At 52.0% G+C, this 20,607-nt stretch overlaps 1 protein-coding gene across 1 annotated transcript in view; it reads right to left on the reverse strand.

Annotated features, from left to right (window-relative positions):
* MSN (moesin) overlaps window positions 1-9,290 on the reverse strand; it is a 78,806-nt gene extending 69,516 nt beyond the window's left edge. The window contains exon 1 of the mRNA XM_048482929.1: window positions 9,048-9,290. Within this exon, the coding sequence (XP_048338886.1) occupies window positions 9,048-9,059 (12 nt within the window). The 5' untranslated portion in view covers window positions 9,060-9,290. The remainder of the gene's footprint in view (window positions 1-9,047) is intronic.
* Between the last annotated feature and the right edge of the window lie 11,317 nt (window positions 9,291-20,607).

Consider the following 20,607-nt stretch of genomic DNA (forward strand, 5'->3'; position numbering starts at 1 on the left):
AGCCACACTTGCCGTGCCACGTGCTGCAATGAGGTTGCACGACGCGGACTGTGCGCAGGGGCAAGGCAGGATGAATTAGAGCTTTATAAAGCCCCCAGTCCTCAAAAATAGGCCTGGGTTAAATCCAACCACTCATCTGAAGGAAACAGGAGTGCCTCCCAAGGGCACAGTGCATTGATCTGATCCCCAGACTGTAATCTGGGGGTCTCCTTTTAGCTAACCAACACTTAACCGGCATACCAAGGCCTACAGACATTTCCACAGGAGGAGCGGCTACTCCCTCTTGGCTCAAAATCCACGCACTCCACCCAAGCAGCACCCAGAGGCAGGCGCTCGCACGTCGTCATCGAGCCCTTGGAAATGAGAGGAATGGGTTTTGTTGTAGATGTGTCAGATTCAAAGGGTGTTCCAGGATCACCACCAAAGAGTTTCTGATAAGAACTGTTTTGCTTTCAGCAGAGAAATGGAATGCCAGGTCATGTCCCAGGTCTTTGTAAAGAATAGCAGACAAGAAAAAGAGCAAAAGCTCACAGAATCCATGAACCAACATAAAATCTACAGTTCAAAAGACGTGCAGCTTCGTCTCAGAGAAATTGGACAGTAACAGGAAGATCCTCAACTGAACAGCTGTTGCCATTCAGCAGTAACAATTTGGGGCTACATGGAACCACATGGCCTGACTCCATACTGGACTGGTCCAGCAGCTCACAGCTGCAGCCGATCCGTGCACAGCCTAGCCCAGTGGTGGCAAACCTTTGGCACTCCAGATGTTATGGACTAAAATTCCCATCAGCCTCTGCCAGCATGGCCAATTGGCCATGCTGGCAGAGGCTGATGGGAATTGTAGTCCATAACATCTGGAGTGCCAAAGGTTCGCCACCATGGGCCTAGCCCACCCCAAAGAGGGCAAGTTGGTTGAAGATGCTAGTGGAGGAGCTCAGGGTCAAACAAGATTATACAATTTTTTAATGAGCTGCAAGGCAAATAATTCCCCCCCCCCACACACACACACAGACACACACAGAGAAGGTTAGAGACCCTCTTCCCTCTACAGCGCCCTCCTGAGTTGAATCAAGTCCTTCCCTGCAGCTGCTGCCTGGTTGTGGAGAAGCAAAGAGGGCACGAGGAGCCTTGCGGCTTCTGGCAGAAGGCAACTGGAGCCTGAGCTGCAGCAGGACTGTGGAAACATCAGGGCTCCTCTCCAAGCAAGCGGGGGCTGCAGCAGCAGCAGGGCGGGGCGGATGATTCAGCTCCAGATAACAGCAGCTTTATTGTGCTAATGCAGGGAGGGCCCTCCAATGGGGAGCACCAAATAAGGCCTTTTGCGGAGTTGAACCAAACTAGGGAAGAGTCCAGGAGCTGACATCACCCGGAGGAAGCAGCATCAACCACTGGAAAGAGGCCAGCCAGCGTCTCTGATCTGCCTGTGGGGGGGCTGCAATTCAGAGCGGGGCTGCTTGAGCCTCCAGAAATGGGGCTCCAAGAAAAAACTGCCCACCACAAACTGACTGAATAAGCGTTTCCAAACTGCACACATTCTGGCTGAAGAGCTCCCATTTCCTGCCAAGCATGCAGTGGAAGAGGAGACACCGCAAAGCTGCAGAGCTTCATGCAAAGGCAGGCCCGAAAGGCGGGCACGCTTCCTTCCTCTCGAGGCAGCCGCCTAATTTCCGGGGGGGGGGGGGGGGGCCAGCTCTTCTCTAAGGCCTGACCCTTTTCATTTGCAAACCATCCTGTGCCAGAGAGTGCTGAACATCCTAACAAGCAATCGGAGGAACGGAAGTCAGCATGGACAGGAAGGAGATTTTATTCCTGCTATTCTGGGAAGGCTTCTTGAAACTGTGACAAAAACTTGGATTTAAGGCTTGTCTCCAATGGGATTGTTTCATCAGACTGCAAATCACAGGAAGTCTGATGAAACATTTCATTTTATTTACCAGTCCAAACAGGTTCAAGCACATTCCACAGCCCACCTGAGAGCACCAACCCCACAAAGGAAGATCCAAAAGTGCCCTGCAGCCAGTCAATGCTCAGAGGAGCCAACGGCCCATTTCCCAAAGCACCCCCCCCCCTTGGGCACTTGGCAGGCTTCTTTCAGATTCTGTGGTGAGGATGGGGCTGGGGGCAGGCAAAAGGTTTTGGGTTAAGGCTTCTTCATTCATTGGTAGGTCGGCACTGAGCGCAAGTTGCTTGCACAAGAGAAAGTAACAGACAGCAAATGCTGCCCACAAGTCGCTACCCGCCCCCTACTTAGAAACAAACCGGGCGGGGACTCATTTGACTGTGCAGAAAGACCAGGCAAGACAGGTTCCATTAAAATGTTAGCGCAGGCAAACCAAGTTTTCTTCCATTCATAGAGTGGGCATTTTATGCTGGTTAAAACAGAGTCAGTAAAAACAATTTCCTAGAGATACTCTAAGCAGGCAGGCAAGCAGGCACAGGTACACTCACGCCCCAGCCACAACCTGACAGTAGGAATGCAAGCACAACTGTGTTCCAGGAAGCCCTCCACAAAACAGCTGGCCAATTAAGTTACCCACATTTGTCCACATGCAGGACGCAAACCACCTGGCATGAACTCCATACAAACAGGGGTGAATGAGTGAGGAGACTCCTCAGTGGGGTGGTCACCTTGCCACAATGTTCAATTGTGGGCTGGGGATATTTACTATGTCCTTCAGTATGAAAGGAAGTCTAGCAGCAGGGTGTACGTGACGGCAGCAGCAAGCAGTGGAGGAAGAGGCCCCATCAGTGTCACCCAGTAAGGTGTGCACTGAAATGGCCTGGAGGTCAGCTGCAGGCCCTGCTCAGAATCAGTGTCCTGACTGGATGGGGGTCAGCCCCAGGAAGGGTCTCCTGCAGGCCAGGCGAAGCAGCAACGAGACTGAGCTGGAAACGGCAGCCGGGCTTTGCTTTGATGGCAGCTGCCAGGTCTCCTGGCACACCAGGTGAGTGCAGTTTTGCCGCAGGGAACCTGGCTACCCAACGGCCCCACGGTGCAAAGCTATGGGCCTCCAGAGCAGCGGTTCTCAACCTGTGGGTCACAACCCCTTTGGGGGTTGAACGACCCTTTCACAGGGGTCGCCTAAGAGGTAACAATGAAAATAATTTTATGGCTGGGGGTCACCACGACATGAGGAACTGTATTAAAGGATCACGGCATTAGGAAGGTTGAGAACCGCTGCTCTGGAGAATCTTCATTCTAAGCAACGCAAATGATCAGCCAGATCCATCAGCCCAAAAATCTATAACAGCGCAGGCACAGGGAGCGATCCTGAGCAGGCCCCCTTGGAAGTCAGCCTCACTTGGTTCAGCAGTGCTAACTTTGAGCAAAGCCTTCTTGGGAAGGCAGCACTGCATGAGCCACCCAGAGACCCATCATGAACAGAGGCCACATTGGCTGGAACTCAGCCCCACCCCCCACCCCCAAGCAGCCACGTCCGTTACTGCGCTTATTCACCAGAGCACACGCCCAACTTTCCCAGGCAGAAGATGCCCAGTCTCCATGAGGTAATGTCGGAGTCTCCCTGGGCACTCCTGGCTGATTTGCCCACAGGGCCTCCCTTTTCTAAGGCGTGCCCAGCCAGGGTTGGTGTCTGCACAGCACAGGTCCTCCCCCCCTCCCCCGCAGTTCTCTATGAACTACCAGAGCAGCTAACCAGGGAGCTGCTATCTGGGGAAATGGCACTAGAGCAGTGGTGGCGAATCTATGGCACGGGTGCCAGAGGTGGCACTCAGAGCCTCTCTCTGGGCACGTGCAAAGAGTCGCGCGCGCGCCCCCCCCCCCCCACACACATCTAGGCTGGCCTGGGCCGCTGGGCTCAATTATTAGCATTAAACCTAAGACCTAGTTTTGGGGAAGCAGTGTAGTTAAGTGCTGTTAAACCCCACTGATTTTCATGCGAAGAACTAAAGCGTGATTCTTTACCTGGGAGTAAGCTCGATTGCTGGCAATGGGGATTGCTTCTGAGTAAACCCTCCTAGGGTCATGATTCACCCATTGGAAGAGTTGCACGGTTGCTTCAAAGTAAAGCCACCGTCTACTACCAAGCTTACTCTTGAGTAACGCATGCCTTGGAGTGTAGGGATGAGCCGCTGACCCAGCAGAACCGTAGGCAGAGTGCTTGGCATGCCAGCCCAACTACGGCCTTCTGGTCGCACCCGCTCCCCCATCCCCCACCCCCCCCCGGTGAGTCACAGGTCATGAACTACCTGGCTCACAGCCACCAGGTGTCCCAGACAAAGGGATAATGGGGCCCTTGCCCCCAGGTGTGGATTAGGCCCAGACACGGACGCTTCCTCCTGCACGTACCAGCCCGATGAGATCATGCATCACCTGATGATCTCCCGCTCTCCCGGCCTCCCGCCGATCCACCCCTTTGCCCGCCCCCAGAGAAACCCTAATAAAAGGTGCCACGAACTAGCACGCGGCAGAGTTGCCAGGATCACGGACCCCGCGCTCCCGCTGCTGACTCTCTCCACCAGATGATATCTCCGCGTCTCGTCTCGTCCTTACGGTGACTCCACGGGCACGACTACATTGGAGTCCACCGTTTTTTTAAAACTAAAACTTCAGTATTAGGTTAAATTGCTGTATTGGCACTTTGTGATAAATATGTGGGTTTTGGGTTGCAATTTGGGCACTCGGTCTTGAGAAGGTTCACCATCATGGCACTAGAGGAATAAGAGGGGGCAAGTGGCCCCAATTCATCCACAGGACAATTCCAAGGGAAGGTTGTAAAACAGTGTCCTGGGAAGGTCACAGTCACAGGCAATGCTCTTCAGAGAAGGCACCAAGTCCCCAGCAGGTGGCAAGTGAGACCTTCGACATTCGAGGGAGCAGAGGAACCAAGCACTGGGGGAGGCAATGATTTCACTTGCCTTTCACTCCTCAGCCAGGTCAGCATTCCAGGTTCCTTTAACGCTGCCTCTACAAACAGCCAGAACCACCCGTTTCTATGTGCAATTCTGCTTTCACAGCAACAAGGTTTTTTCTGCTTGTAGAAGCCAATTTTCCAGTGGTGCCGTCTTGCCTGGAAGGGGCAGACACGCTGCCCCCTCGTGAAGTCCACTGCCAGACAGGTGGCAATCCCAGAAAGACTTTCAAATAACATTTTGGATGCCACCTCTTCAGAAAAACTGCTCCAGGTGGCTTACAAGCGGAACTCAACAATCACACCAACCAAGTTATTTCAAACTGAACACCATTAAAAAACCAGCACCAAAAACTCAAAGTAGAGCACAGTGTCAAATTCCTTCATCACCAGAATCAATGGGCTGTTGTGGGTTTTCCGGACTGTGTGGCCGTGGTCTGGTAGTTTTTGCTCCAGACCACGTAGTTTTGTTCCATGTGTGGCATGGAGATGGTAGCCACAGATGCAGGTGAAACATTAAGAGCAAAAGTTACCAGGCAGCAGCCAGACAGCCTAGGAGGAAAACCCACAACAGCTTGGTCTGTAAGGCTTCCATGTTTTGTAGGTAGAATCCACACACAACCCTTAAACCTCTACACAGAACAGGAGACCCACATCTCCTAGATCAGAGATTCAACTTCCCCACATGGCTAGGAAGACACTGACGGCTCGTCTCATTCAACCTCACCCGCCCCAGCCTCTACCACAAGCCACACCTTCTCCATTCACCTACAAGGGCTTTTCGCACCAAGATAGTTTTTATTCCTGGACATTGCTGCTTACATTAAGCGGTGTCCGTAGCAGCATAGTGTCCTGGCTTTTATCCCCTACCTGTTACCTTTGGCCCCACCACGCATCAATCCTGCACTTCCTTGGTCTCAGCAGCTACTGGGACTGTCCGGCTCCTCCGCCGGGGCTGTTCCAGCTGCCCCAAGAGCCATTTGTGGATGCCGGGCAGCTCCCAGGGTCATCCCAGACGGCAGGGGGAAGGGGGAAGCCCATCTCCGGACACAAGCTTACAAACTCCTCTCCTTCCTCTCCCCACAACAGACACTTTGTGAGGAAGGTAAAGCTGAGAAAGCTGTGAGAGAACTGTGACTGGTCTAAGGTCACCTAGCAAACTTAATGTGGGGGAGTGGGGAATCAAACCTGGTTCTCCAGATTCCAGTCTACCACACTTATCCACGACACCACACTAGACCATCATCAAGAACACATCAGCTCTGTTCTATAGGAATCTAATAACAAAAAGGCACGATTGGTTCAGAAGCTTCAGGCCAACACCCCTTGCAAGTAAAAAGTGAGGGGTGTGTTAGTGCATGTCAAACAAGGACCTTGGAAAACCAGGTTCGAATCTCCACTGTGCCATGGAATCTTGCCAAGGGACCCTGAGCCAATGACAAGCTCACAGCTTAACCAACCTGGGGTTTTCGTGAGGATAAACTGGAGAAGAGAACAATGCAAGCTGGCTTTGGGTCTCCACTGGGGAGAAAAGCTGAGTTTAAAGGAAGTAAATTTTAAAATGTTCTCTACAAGACTTTCCTGTCCTCAGAAATGCCTCATGTCTGTTGGTAACTGTACAATAGTAAGCACAGAAGCCTACCTTCTGAACAGAAAGGAGGAGGACAGGTCCACGCATTGCTTCATGTCCACCTGGTCAAGTGACGAGCAGCATGCACAAATAGCCCATCACAGATCGACTGTTCCAAGGAATGCTTTGCATCTCCCACAAACACACAGCATTTCTGTGAAGTCTATTCAGCTGCCAACACTAAGTGGAGAGAAAGGCAGCCGTGTACATTCTTGTTTGAACTAACGTAAGCTGCAGTGACCAAAGGTGTGTCCAATTTGAGCCAAGGGCAATGGCAGCCCACCCGTGGACCCCTGGCTGCCTGGCTGCTTGCAAAGAATGCTGGGCCATTTCGTGCTTGTGGCCTGTTCTTTAACGTCGTCTGACACAGACGAGCATTAGTGAGATTGTTCGCATGCATCCTGCTTCACTGCGCAAGTGGAGGGAGCTTTCAGAAAACGGGGGAACATGATTGTGACCTACAACACTGTTCCTATTATGCATTCTCTTGCTTGTACTACATTTTCTGCATCCATAATTCCACTTTCCCACTATTTATGACAAACGTCTGATACTTTTCTTCCTGCGTTGTTTCTAATTCTGAAGTCCTGTATCATTGTTTGTTGGATATACCCACTCATACAGTTACATAATGTTACATGTGCGTTCATGGCTAGCTAGCATTACGAATCTTTAAACGCATAGAATTTTCCATTCACTTAATTCAAAGATCAAACTAAACAAGATGCTGGAGATCTCAAAACACTCTCTTTGAACAGGAAATCTGATAAAAGATGTTCTGAAGACTTGGGGAAGAGAGATCTTTTTCTAGAGAGGAAAATGTTTGCAAAAAGTTGAAATACATGCAATACTTGCTTTTTATCTGATTAAAATCTACTGTAGTACAAACAATATAAAAGACATTACAATTGGTATGACATTTAAAAGCTTAAACAGGGTCTTGTTCCCCTTTCAGACTAACAAATCATCAACTGGTATGTTTTTCCGGTGGTGCAAGATGTCAATGAGCGGGAGCCTGTGGCCACCAAGGGCAGAGTTGCCAGGCTCTGGTCTCCCCACCCTGCACATTTGTTTCGTGAAGGTAAATCTGGTAAAACTGTGTGGAGAAAAGATTGCTCTGGCTGCAGCAAAACAGGAGGGCAACACTCCACCCTGCCTCAGAACGGAAAAGGCTGTCTGCTGGCATGCCATCCAATTGTCCGGTTTCAGATGGAGCAGCAAGCTACACTGTATTGTACTGAAATTTTTTTACTTTAAAGCAACTTTGGTAAAAGAAGCCCTCAGAAGCATTTCTCTCTCTGTGCAGCCAGAATTATCCAGAAAGAATTTTGAAAAGCCTGCAACAGAGAGCCAACAGGGTATTGTGGGCCTGCCCCACACCCTTAGCCTAACCCACCTTGCAGGGTTATTGTGAGATCAAAGTGGGGCAAGGAGAATGAGGTAAGAGGTGGGACCTGCCAGGACGAGCAGCTGACACCTCTTCTGCCGATCAGCCGCAGCCTCCGCTCACAGGCAGCCCTTCCCCTCCCCCCCTCCCGTCCCCGCTGCCCATCAGGCCAGAAGATGTGCACAGATGGCCTTTTTCCGGCCACCGGGTGGGCCCCGCCTGGCTGCTGCTGCGGCTGCTGCGCCTGATGCGCCTATTCCCAACACGGGCCAGTTCCTTTCACGCGCCGAAGGAGGTGGGGAGGGAGGGGGTCGCCCCGCCCGGGCCTCCGAGCAGAAAAATACTCTGGAGTTGGGCGGTGCTGCGCACAGGGCGGGGCGCCAGCCTAAACCCCGAGGGGGGCAGTCAGGATATTCCCCGCCCTGGGAGCTGGCCCCTGGGGGAGGGGCGGGACAACGACGCCCCTTCAAAGGAAAGGAAAAGGGTCCCAGGCGGGGAGCCCCCCCCCCCCGCAGAAATCAGGGCGCGCCTCTCCGCCGCGGCAGGAAGAGCCCCCCCGTGCCCCCCTGGAGGACCCTGCAGCCCGCCCCGCCCCGCCCCGCCGGTGGAGCCAGAGACGTGCCGCAGGGGGCAGCTCTCCCCCGGTTGCACGCAGAGGCACGACAGCCGCCATCCCCCCCTCCATCCCGGGAGCCTCCTGCGCCCCGCCAAGCCGGCCGGCCCCCCTCCCCTGGCTGCCAGCGTCTCCCGGAGGTTTCCCAGCCAGAGCAGAAGCCAGGCAGGCAGGGCGGCCCTTCTGCGCGAAGCCCCTCGCCCGCCTCTTGGTGCAGGGGGTGGGGAGCCGGGCGCGCAGCGCAGCCCAGCCCCCCCCCCCCCACACACACACACTGCAGCCGCCATGCCCAGTCGCCGGCCGGGACACGTGGGCGCCCTCCCCCCGGCTGAGCCTCGAGCCGCGGCGCCCCCCAGCCAGCCATTGGGCCTGGCCGGCGGTTCGCGGAGGAACACAGCCGCCTGCAGCGGGACCCTCCCTGGCCAGGCGCGGCCCTTCCCAGCCCCATCTGGGCCAACTCTCGGCGGGGCGGGAGAGGTCCTCTGGCGGCGGCAGCCCCGCGCCTACCAGCCTGCGCCCTCTCTCCCCCCCGGGGGCACCTACCGTCTTCGGCATCTTGCCGGTGGGCGGGCGTCGGTCGGTCGGTCGGTGCGGCGGGCAGAGCAAGCGGTTCTCGCGAAGGGACCCGGGGCAAAACTGGGCCGCTCCCTCCTGTCTGCGCGCCGCCCTGTTTCGGGCCGGCACTTGCCAGCCCCCGCCCCCCGCTCGCCCGCCCGCCCGCCCGCCCGCCCCCGCTGCAGGCCGCGCCCGCCTCCCTCCACCCTAACCCCTCGGTGGCCGCGCTGCTTTCTGCGCGGAAATGCCCGCCCTCCCCCCGCTGCCGGCCTTCGAAATGGGGGCAGGAAGGTCACAGAGAAGGAAGGGTTAAGTCGCTCCCTCCTGCAAGGAGCAGCCAGGCGGCACCCGAGGCGGCTCTTGGATTCTCTGGGGCCTCGTTCCTTTCTTGGAGGGATTTACCATCCATCAAAGCAGTTTAACGGGGGGGGGGGGGGGAGAGATTCATACAGCCCCCTGCAATGCAACTGCGGCCATCCCGCTTGCAAGCGCCCCCCGCCCCCGCGCGCCTTCAGCGGCGGCATCCCTGAGCGGCAGTCCGTCGCCCAGGCAGCGGCATTCCGGGCAGGCACTGCTGGGCCTCCTCGAAGGGGCGGATCCTGACGACCGCAGAGCGCGCAGCGCAGGAGCGAGATTGCTGGCGTGCCTCCGCAGCCGCGCAGAGCTGGGGAGAAGTCCCTGCTCTGCGCTGCCCTGGTGCCCTCCGTTCCTCCCGGCAGGCCCCCACGTGCTCCTCGGGAATCCGATCCAAAGGACTGCCGACTCCCTTAGGAGCCCGCCTGGCCACAGCAGTCGCCTCCGGACAGCCTGCTTATGAGCTTGGAAGAGTGGCAGTGGAGTATCTGCCTAGGGACAAGGGGGGCAAATGTCCCTGAGCGCCTCCTTGTGTGGGGGAGTGCAAAAATTGTCCTTTTAAACTGGGAGTGCTGGGGATTGACCCGGAGACCTTCTGCATGCCAAGCAGCCCTGGCCCTAAAGCAGCACTTCATAGGTGGCGACACCTGTAGCTGCCTCCTACTATTCAGGTTAAAACTGCCTGTTCAGACTGGCAGCGGGTTCAGGCAGTGGTCTCTCCCATCACCTTCTGCCTGGTGCTTTTAAGTGGAGACGCTGGGCATTGAATCTGGGACCTCCTGCAGACCAAGCATGTGTTCTTCCTCTGAGTCAGCAAAACTGACAGATTTTGGGGGGGTGGGGGAAGGAGGATCAGAGCCCCCGAGCAATGATGTCCAGGAGAGTGTGGCCATTGCCTTTGCCTCCACCAGGAACCGCTGGGAGCAAGCCAAGCCTCCACACCACTTGCAGTGTGTCGGGGGATAGTATCTATGTGATGGAGATGCATTCCTGAATCAATGTAACCGTTCAAAACAACAAACCAATGCTGCTTAAAGATATATGTAGCCACCGCCATTTGGGGCATTCTTTCCTTGATCTTTTCTTTATGGCTTCACTCGCTTTGTAGATAACTAGGCTTGCCCCTGGCCCTCTGGTCACATGAGAGAAAGAATTGCATCCATTATCTCATGGAGCAGGAAGCCAGATGGCTTTCACTTACTATCTGCAGCTGACCTTGGGGCGTCCGAACCATTGCCGGTAGCTTCCCTGCCCATAACCCCATCCATGGTAATAGGAATGGAAGTAGGCATGGGGGTCCAAGAGAACTAGCTTAATGTTAGGACTCAAACCTTAAGCCAATAAGCAAACGCTGTATAGTTGATTGGTAGCGTTTATTGAGAAGAGGCAGACCACCAAAGCTTGGCAAAGCTAGTTCTGGCAAACCTGGCTTCTGCCACCCCCTTTATTCCCAGCAAATCCCCTCTCCTGAATTCCAAAAAAATTGTGAAAAACAGACCCCGGAGGTGAGGTGCCCCAAGGTCAGCAGTAGATAGCCAGAGAAAGCCACCTGGCTTCCTGCCCCCACAAGATAATGGATATGACTCCCTTTCTCAGGGGATCAGGGTGTCAGGGAAAAGTCTAGTTATCTACAAAGCGTGTGAAGCCATAAAATAAAGATCCCCAGTGGTAAAATATAGCAGGCTGATTACATATATCTTTTAGCAGCATTTGCAGAGTTAAGCAGTTACAATGAGGTAGGAATGCATCTCAATCACCTAGATACAATCCTCCCGACACTCCATTACTTCAACAATAAACACTACTGATCAATACCTCAGAGGCTTAAGGTTCTGAGATCTAACACAGTGCTGCCCAGTTTTGGGAGGGGGCAGCCTTGGTTCAGACAAGCCAGTGGCAGCCAATGGGGGTGGTCGCTTCCTGGGCCAATGCCAGCAAGCCAACCCTCTGCATGCAGCAGATCAACATCCTCCTCATTGTGCCCCTCCCCCAAACCCCAACCACTTGGAGGGCTTGGGCAGAGAACCAGCCCAGTGCACAGAGATGTCATATTGCCAGAAATGTGGAAGTCATGGGGGAATGGAATATTTATGCACATCATGTAGATTCTTAGTCGATAAATACACCCAATCATCTACATGTAAGGGGAAGTCACTGTGGTGCTTGTCGGCCTGAGTCTTTTGGGAGTCCTGCGCTTGACGGAGGCTGCACCAATATAGTCCCAACCCTCCACCAAGGTTTGAATCCAGTCATGAAATTCCGAAGGCTGAAGTGGATCAGAACCCAACAGGGGAAACGGTGGGGCGGAGCATCCTGAGACCACCTCAAAAGGGGTTTTCTTGGTGCTGCTATGTACTGCATTATTGTAAGCATATTCCACAAAAGGCAACAAATCAGCCCAGTTGTTCTGATGGTAGTTAGTACAACAACGTAGATATTGCTCCAAGGTTCGGTTCGTGCATTCTGACTGACTTTCAGTCTGCACATGGTACGGGGCGGCTACCGCGGGTTTGACTCCCAATAGTCCTAAAAATGCCTTCCAAAACTTGGAGATGAACTGAGAACTGTGGTCCGAAATTATCTTGGTGGGAGCAGAGTTCAAATGGTAGATATGCTGGATGAATAGCTTGGCCAATTTGGAAGCCGAAGGAATGGTGGAACAGGGTATGAAATGGGCTTGCTTGGAAAACAGATCCACCACCACCCTCAGTACAGTATTGCCATGACGTTCGGGTAAGTCCGTGATAAAATCTATGGAGATAATTTGCCATGGGTAGGAAGCAGGGGGGATGGGTTGCAGTAGCCCATGGGGCTTGCCAGTGTTGGATTTAGCACCTGCGCAAGTGGGACACCCTTTAACATATGCCTCAATGTCTTTGCGCATGGAACGCCACCAATTTGGTGGCGTAATAAATGCAGGGTTTTAAAAAAGCCAAAGTGTCCCTTTGCCAAAGTGTCCCAAGCTTGGCGTCATGGCCCGCGAGCAATACTTTCTTGCGCAAGGAGGGCGGAACGTACCAACAGTCCCCTCTCTGCCACACCCCCTCCTTCAGAACCAGCAAAGGATCAGCATCGTCCTTTGGAACAGGATGACGCCCCACCTCCTGGAGTTCTTGCTGAAAATGGCGTGATGATGTCAAGGTGGGTGGAGGGCGTAGCGGGTAGCTAAATCGCAGGCGGGGGTGATTCAGCTTTCATTTGGGATCGGGTGACAGCCAATCCTAACTGAGTGGGTGTTAAAACAGTGCGTGGAGTGGCGCATATGGAAGTGTCCACCCCCTTAGGTAGGCGGGAAAGGGCGTCCGCTAGCCTGTTTGTTTTCCCAGGGAAAAAATGCACCGTGAAATGGAAGCAAGAGAAAAAATCTGCCCAACGGAGTTGTTTGGCCGACATTTTGGTGGGGGTAGATAAGGCCGATAGGTTCTTATGATCTGACCAGACCTGAAAAGGGTGCGCCGCCCCCTGTAGCCAGTGCCGCCAAGTGCTGAGGGCTTCCTTAATGGCAGTGGTTTCTTTATCTCCCACTGTCCAGTTCAACTCAGGGCCAGACAATTTTTTTTATAAGTAAGCACACGGAACAAGTTTTCCAATTTTATTTTTCTGCAGTACAGCGGCGCCTAGAGCTTTATCGGAGGCATCCACATGAACAACGAAGGGGACCAACGGGTTGGGATGAGCCAACACCGGTTCTGTGGTGAAAGTGGTTTTAAGCTGTTGAAAAGCCCCTTGACACTCGTCAGACCAACGAAAGGGGGCACCCGGTTTTGCAGCCGAGGGACTCTTGCCTTTAGTCTGCAAAAGATCAGTTAAGGGTAGCGCAATTTGAGCAAACTTCGGGATAAAGTCCCAATAAAAGTTGGCAAAACCTAAAAATGACTGCAATTCCCGCCGAGATGAAGGGGCGGGCCAATTAACCACTGCCTCCACCTTGGCAGGATCCTTTTCTAAGCCCTCCGCAGAGATCCGATAGCCCAGAAAATCCAACTTCTTCTGGTGGAAAGCACACTTGGGCAGTTTGACAAACAAAGAATTATCCAGGAGGCGTTGTAAGACTGTTCGGATTAACTTGATATGCTCCTCCTCTGTTTCTGAGTAGATAAGGACATCATCAGATAAGGTGAACGGGATGGGTTTGACCTAGGGAATGTGCTCCAAACCCAATTCCTCCGCTATTTGTGGACGCATGAGGCAATGGGAACAACCAGAGTCTATTAGGGCTTGTGCAAGAATGCGAGTATTTTTTGTGGGGTTGGTTAGGGTAGTCATTAGAGTAATAGGGGCACCACCCTCACTCACCGCATCCTTCGGAGGCTCGGAGCTTTCAGGGATCACTGTAGACAGTCCGACTTCAGCTGGCTCCTCACCCTCCTCATCTGGGATATCGAACTCTTCTATTGCCAGAGCCTTGGAGCTCCCTTGGGACGACTTTGGGGCAACTGAGTGCCAGGGTGGTTTCGCAGTCGCCTTTTTTGATGGAGACCCGGTACTGGATTTGGTCTTCTTTGGGCAGTTGGCAGCCATGTGGCCCGGTTCCCCACAATACAGACACAGTCTCAGTCGGCGGCGTCTGTCGGAGATGGTTTCTGATGCAGCAACGTTTCCAGCAGGTTTTTTTTGTTACCGACCCGGCTTGCTTGGTTGGTTGGGTCTTGGTAGTTACCCCCTTGGAACGATTGAGCCGGCCTGCTATGATGCTTTCCGATCTCGATCCATTCTGCTACAGTACATGGTTCGTTGTGCATGACAGCTTCATAAAAATACTCACACTTCATGCGGTCAGGCCAGTCAGGGATTTTGCTGGTAGCTGCCCGAAATTGACGTGCAAAATCAGCGAAAGGACGGCCACCCTGCTTGATGGTTTTTAAGTTCTTCATGCCTTCTCCACCACATCTTTATCCTCAAAACGAAGTCGGAGCCCTTGGAGTAATTCAGCCACCGAATTCAACTGATCAGCTTCCAATTCAAACAGTTCCACAAACCATTCAGCAGCTTCCCCATCCAGGACCGAGCCAGTATCTCTCACCTTCTCCCTTTCTGAACGATACATATCATCATATTCTTGCATGTGGGCATCAAGTTGTAAAATGAAGTAGGGTAGCTTGGACGCTGTCCCATCGAAACGAGCAGGGATGCGGGGTCGTGGGATTGCACGACTAACAGGAACCGGAGGCGTCGGAGGCAATGGTGGAGGTTGGGATGGGCATCTGGGTTGAGTTGTAGTGTGATGGACCTCCCTGGTTTCAGGTGATTGAACGGCAGGTTGTGACCCATGGCCCGGCCGGAGAGCTGCCTGGATGGTGAGCTCTCGTTGAAGGTCCACAGCTGCTACCCGCTTTTGCGCCTCCATGTCGACCGTTTCTTGTTCCTTACGAAGGAGGGCAGCTCGTTGTTTTTCCAAAGCGTCCCATCTGCGTTGAAGTTTAATGCGTTCAGCATTATGTGCCGCAGAGCTTTTGGTGCACTGTAGATGGAGGGACCGTAATTGCTGCACTTCCCGGAGGAGTTCCTGCTTGGATTGTTCCGCTGCCTACAACAATTCGCGTTCCTGCTGTTCACGATCCTTTTGGAGTTGGAGATAGAGGGCTTCCCTTTCCTGATCGAATTCTTGACGCAGTTGGATCCGCTGATGCACACGGTGTAAGATATGTTGAAGGAATAACTTGGCTAGCTTGGGAGCGGACGGGATGGTGGGGCAAGGAACAAAGTGCGCTTGTTTGGAAAATAAGTCAACCACCACCCATAACACTGTATTGCCATGACTCTCAGGGAGATCTGTAATAAAATCCATGGAGATAACCTGCCAAGGGCGAGAGGCGAGCTCAATCGGTTGTAGCAACCCGTGAGGCTTGCCAACTATGGGTTTCGCTTCAGCACATGCAGGGCAGCCTTTCACGTACGCCTCAATGTCTTTGCGCATGGTGCGCCACCAAAATTGCCGGTCTAAAAGGTGAAGGGTTTTCAGAAAACCGAAGTGTCCCGCCTGCTTGGCATCATGGCCAGCTAGCAACACCTCCTTGCAAAGTGAGGGCGGTACATACCAACAATCCCCCCTTCGCCAAACACCATCCTTGATGCAGAGCAAGGTGTCAGCATCTTCAGGAGAGACAACCTCCTGCCCCGCCCCGCCTCCCGTAAGCGTTGCAAAAAGGGTGTGACAATGTCAGGGCTGGAGCGAGGGGAAGGGGGTTACGGTGGTTGGCTCGGTCTTTGCTTGGGATCTGGTTATGGCCAACCCCAATTGTGACAGCGACAACACTGTGCGTGGTACAGCACATAGAGACGTCTCCGCCCCTTCAACATATCTTACACACGGTCATCAATCAGGGCTTCCCGGGCTTGCTGCCATTCACGCTTGGCTCTTTCCAGGGCCTTGTGTTGGGCGTGAAGGGTGTAAGTGTGAAGATCCTCAACAGGTGCTACCCAGCCTGGATTCTCCATATCTCCATGGTGACAGGAACTAGCCCCCGGAGGGTCGGGGCTATGGAGTCTAAGGAGTCCCTGTGAGGAAGCTCCCACTGAGTAGTTTTGGGTCGGGGCCCTGTACTTTGCCAATGACCAGAAATGGCTGGGTCATCAAAGTAGCGGTCCAGGAATCTTTCCATCGATTCCCCGTGTAGTTCCGTGGATGGTGGACAATCCAATCTCTTCAGTCACGACTTTCATGACCGGTTCATGACCGGTAATCCACTCGGTGACGCGTGGTAATATGCGTCTCTACAGGGGCACGATCCATGGCTGCTCCACCACCAGCGTTGGCATGTTCTCAATGCAAGGCAAGACAACCTGTCGATACAGTTCGGCGAGTAGCCCTCAAGGTAGTCTGTTCAACCTGCTCCTGCAACTGGAGGAAAGCTACACTCTGGCTGAGGCGAGATCAAGAGAGAGCCACCAAGGACAGAGGTTCTGTTCCCACATCAGAATCCTCTGGGGTGGTGGAGTCAGGGGGAGATGCAACAGGACCCTCTTTGGGGATCTCTGTCCTGATCTCATATTCAGAATTGAATGGACCCCTGAACTCCACTCTATCTGGATCCATAGGTAATAACCCACGGCGAGACATCAGGTAACTTTTTGCAACATTCAAAAAGCACGCTGAAAAGTGAGTTCTCGCATAATGTAACGAACCAATAAAGTCCAGTCAAAAGCAACCATGTTAAGTTCTTTATTGAGCTGGCATTCTTTTAGTCAGGGACAGGCAATGCGAGAACTAACCCCCAGATCCCAAACAGCCGCTTATGCAGGGCATCAGAAAGACTCCCGCCAAAAGAATATAAACAAAGCAGATTTTCACACAGTATTTCACACAGGCAAGCAAGCAAGTAAAGATAACCAAAACCGTGAAATTCCCCTTCCTGGGCGTTCAGCCAGGACTTGCAGCCAGGACCTCTACAAGGTCGAACTGCAACCTTACAGTAATAGCATTAGGGTGGAAGGACAAAAGAATCTGGACAACACAGAAATGGTTGTAATATATATGGGAACAAATACAATCAGAAATTTTTGACATAATGGCAAGAAACCAAATATGGCAAGAAAAACAAAAGGATATGAAGTGGATCTGGACTGAATTCAAAGACGGGTTAAACGAAATTAGAATCACAGAAGAAAACTGGAAAAGAAGACTAGAAAGAATGGACCTGCTGCTGCATATTTAAAGAAGAAAAGAAGAAGGGGGAGGGGGTAGGGGGTAAAAGGATACGGAGGATGAAACATAAAGATGTATAACATAAATCTGTAACAATCCAAAATATCAATAAAAATTTCATTTTTTAAAAAAAGGAGAGAATGCTGCTAGAACACGGCCATACACCCCGGAAACCACACAGCACCCCAGTGATTCCAGCCGTGAAAGCCTTCAACACTATTTTTAGTTATATTTATAATGTGTATTTGGGGGGTTGTGTCGATAATTTTAAATTTTGATTGTATCATGTATGTTTTAAACTGTTAGCCACCTTGTAAGGGTAGAAAATGGGATACAAATTGTGTAAATAAATAGGTGAAATGAAATGGCCTTGCAGAGAGCAGAGATGGAGCTGACTGGCTAGTAAGCGGGGCCTGGCCAGACCTCCCCTTCCCGTGGAAACAAAACACAAGCAAACCCTCCTGCCCAAAGTAGTGAGCCATTTCTTGCCGTCCTCTGCCTCCTGTGAGCACCAAGAGCGCTGCAGAAACGGCTGCCTCTGTTACACCCTTGGAACTTGCTGCTATTCTGTGGGACCTCCTCGTGACAATGTTCTGTGACCTGGTGGGGCCATTTGGGAGCAGCACCTATTGCCCTTTTTCAAGCACCTATATTTTAGCATCCCAAAGAGCAAGTGCCAGTTACTTCCATCTCCAAGCACCTCTAGCAGATTCTACAGGGCTTAGTGGGCCAGGCCCTGCAGAGTTATGTGTGTGCTGCAGAATGAACCCCGGGGCTGGCAAGGGAATGCTGTTGCGCTGCAGGGCCTCCCTCGAGTGGCATCCCTGATGGAGGCCAGGGAGATGTAATGGCACTGCCTGGGGGTCAAAACAATTGGCCTTTAAGGCATGGGAGCCTTGGGAATCAGACAAAATGGTTATTCCCGTAAGGCTCATCCAGATGCATAACACCAACCCACCTTGAACAACTTTGGAAAAATGTTAAGCAGCTTAATTGCAGCACTCCTTGAAAGAGGGAGGGGGCAGAAATTAGGGGGAAGTTTGAAGCCTTTTCAGCATAGTGGCGAAACCAGAATATTTCTCCTGGGGTGGGGAAGAGGCTCTGTGGCTACAGAAAGGGGCCCTTGCAAAACTGAAGAGCTGCGTGAAATAGACAGCCGCCAGCTTCCTCGGTGCAGCACTCATGCTGGGGGAATTCTGCCCACAATGTAAATGCAAAAAGACCAGGAACTCTGCCGGAGAAAAGGAGGGAGGGGACGTGGCAGGGGTTCACAGGGATCCTTCCTCCAAGGCACTTCTTAGCCTTTTAGACCTGACTAGATGTTAATGCTTTTTTTTAAATGAAAACAGTTTGAAATATTTTTCTTGCATAAACCTTCAGTCACACAGTAAAGTTCTTTGTTCTGTGGTAAAGCTGCTGCAGCTGAAACCATGTTTTTAAACATTTGCACACGCAATCAGATCTCCAATGAACATCTATAAACCCTGCTAGGAAAAAAAAACCCTGCTCTCTTTCTAAAAACACTTGGCAGGCACCAGAAATGTGATAGTAGGCCTCCAGGTACTCATAGGCACCATGCTGAGGATCCCTGGAATGTGCAATGACTGGGGTGCAAGACAGAAGAGAAGAAGTTTTCGCAGGGGCAGCCCGTGGAGAGCGAATCAGACAGGCACATGCGTGTCTACCTTCTTCCTCTGCTAAGTGTCATTTCCTCATGGGTCCCCAGGATGTTACTCTCAGAAGTTTACAGAACTCTCTCCTCCTTCCAGTCTTGTAGCTGACTGACTCTCTCTTTTGTGTCTCTTTCTGTCCTTTTCCCTCCTCCAGTGTGGTGCCTCATTAGTAAAGCTCCCTGATCTCGTTTCTAGTGTGTTCGTGCTCTGTAGAAATTACATTATGCCACTTTAGCTGTAACAGCAAGCAATGGTTTTTGTAAAGCCAGATATAACCAACTGCCAGTTGCAAGACAGACACGGAAGGGGCAGGGATTGCCCAAACAAGTGTGGCATTCCTTCAACATTCTTTCAGATAGCAGAGCCCTGAGGTTTGGCCTCGTGTCTCAATTGTGCCAGTATGTTTCAATAGAAAGTTTAGACTTAATCTGGCTTAGTTTAGCTATAGCTTCCTGTACCCTCCAGAGGAGTAAGGGACTGTTAAGGTGATCCATTCTGGAAGACCAATAAATCCTGAAGGGTTTCTGACAATTTGAGAGGATTTTGTGATTTACAGAGCATCTGTTCCTACGTGTAAGGAATTCCATAGAGCAGAAATAAAAGGCTTTGTTGGTTGAAAGACCGTTTATTCAGACATCTTAGAAAGCTCACGTACACGGCGTGGCAGGAATGAAGTCTTCCCGCCAGACCCACAGGTTATAACTTTCTCCGTCCCATCCCCCTCCCGGTTTCCCCAGTCCCATTCTCATGGGAACGGCATTCTCATCTCTCTCTGTGAGATAAAGGCTCCTCTAACCAGAGTAATCGCATGCCATTTATTCTGGGCCTACCTATCGCCTCGAGTCCTGGGAATCTACTCAAAGGCTAAGCGTGCTGTAGCTGGAGAATCAACACCATTGAAACCTTTACACTCTGCTTCCCCTAAGAAACACTTCTCCCCCCCTGGTTTGTGTGGGAAGGTACGATGGAAAGCAGAAATAAGGGAGGGGGCGTCAATATTTTTCTGAATACACCCAGTGATTATAACCAGCGGCAGCCCCCCCCCAGGAAGCCACGTTTTGCAAGCATTGGCGAGTAAAACGAGAGTCCAGGATGGCATAGCCAATTTCATAATGCCTTGTGGCCATCAATTATAAGTCGGCGGGGGTATCTCCGAGTGAATTAAAGTCGCCAGGCATCGGAAGCGGGAGCCTCCCTTTGGAGCAAACTGGAAATGAAAAGACAGGATGTGGATATTACTTTAAAAGAATTAGGCAGGATCTAACCGGCAGGTAATATCATTAATCACTTTCGTAATTCTAAAAGGTCCCACGAACTTTTTGCCCAGTTTTGAAAATTTATGCACGTCTCTGAGATTTTTAGTAGATAAGTAGACCCAAGCCCCAACACGCCAAAGGAAAGCTCAGATCGACATGTTTCTTATCCGCCTGGAACTTTTGGGAGTCTTTAGCTTGCTGCAAGGCAATCTGAACCGCTTTTCCACCCCTCAGCCAGAGATAAAATCCACTGCTGGAATTCTGGAGGATGCAGCCTCAAGCTGGTAGTTAGAGGGCAATGGCGAGCGAAGGAATGGCCAGACACAATTTCCGAAGGGTCTTTTGCGTACTGCTATGAACGGGCATTGTTATAAGGCATATTATCCCACAAAGCGGAATTAAATCGCACTCCAGTTGTCTTGGTGATAGTTGGTGTAACAACGTAAATACTGTTCAAGAGTTCTTGTTCGTTCTCTCCGACCTTCCACCGTCACTTTGAACGTGGTAGGGGGCGGCAACTGGCCGGAGGTAGCCTCCCCAAACAAGCCCAGGAAAGCTTTCCAAAAATTTTTGGAAATGAATTGGGGCCCGCGGTTCCGGACACCACCTTGAGGGGGGAG

This window comes from Sphaerodactylus townsendi, unplaced genomic scaffold (genome assembly GCF_021028975.2).
Source record: "Sphaerodactylus townsendi isolate TG3544 unplaced genomic scaffold, MPM_Stown_v2.3 scaffold_28, whole genome shotgun sequence".
Taxonomy (NCBI): domain Eukaryota; kingdom Metazoa; phylum Chordata; class Lepidosauria; order Squamata; family Sphaerodactylidae; genus Sphaerodactylus; species Sphaerodactylus townsendi.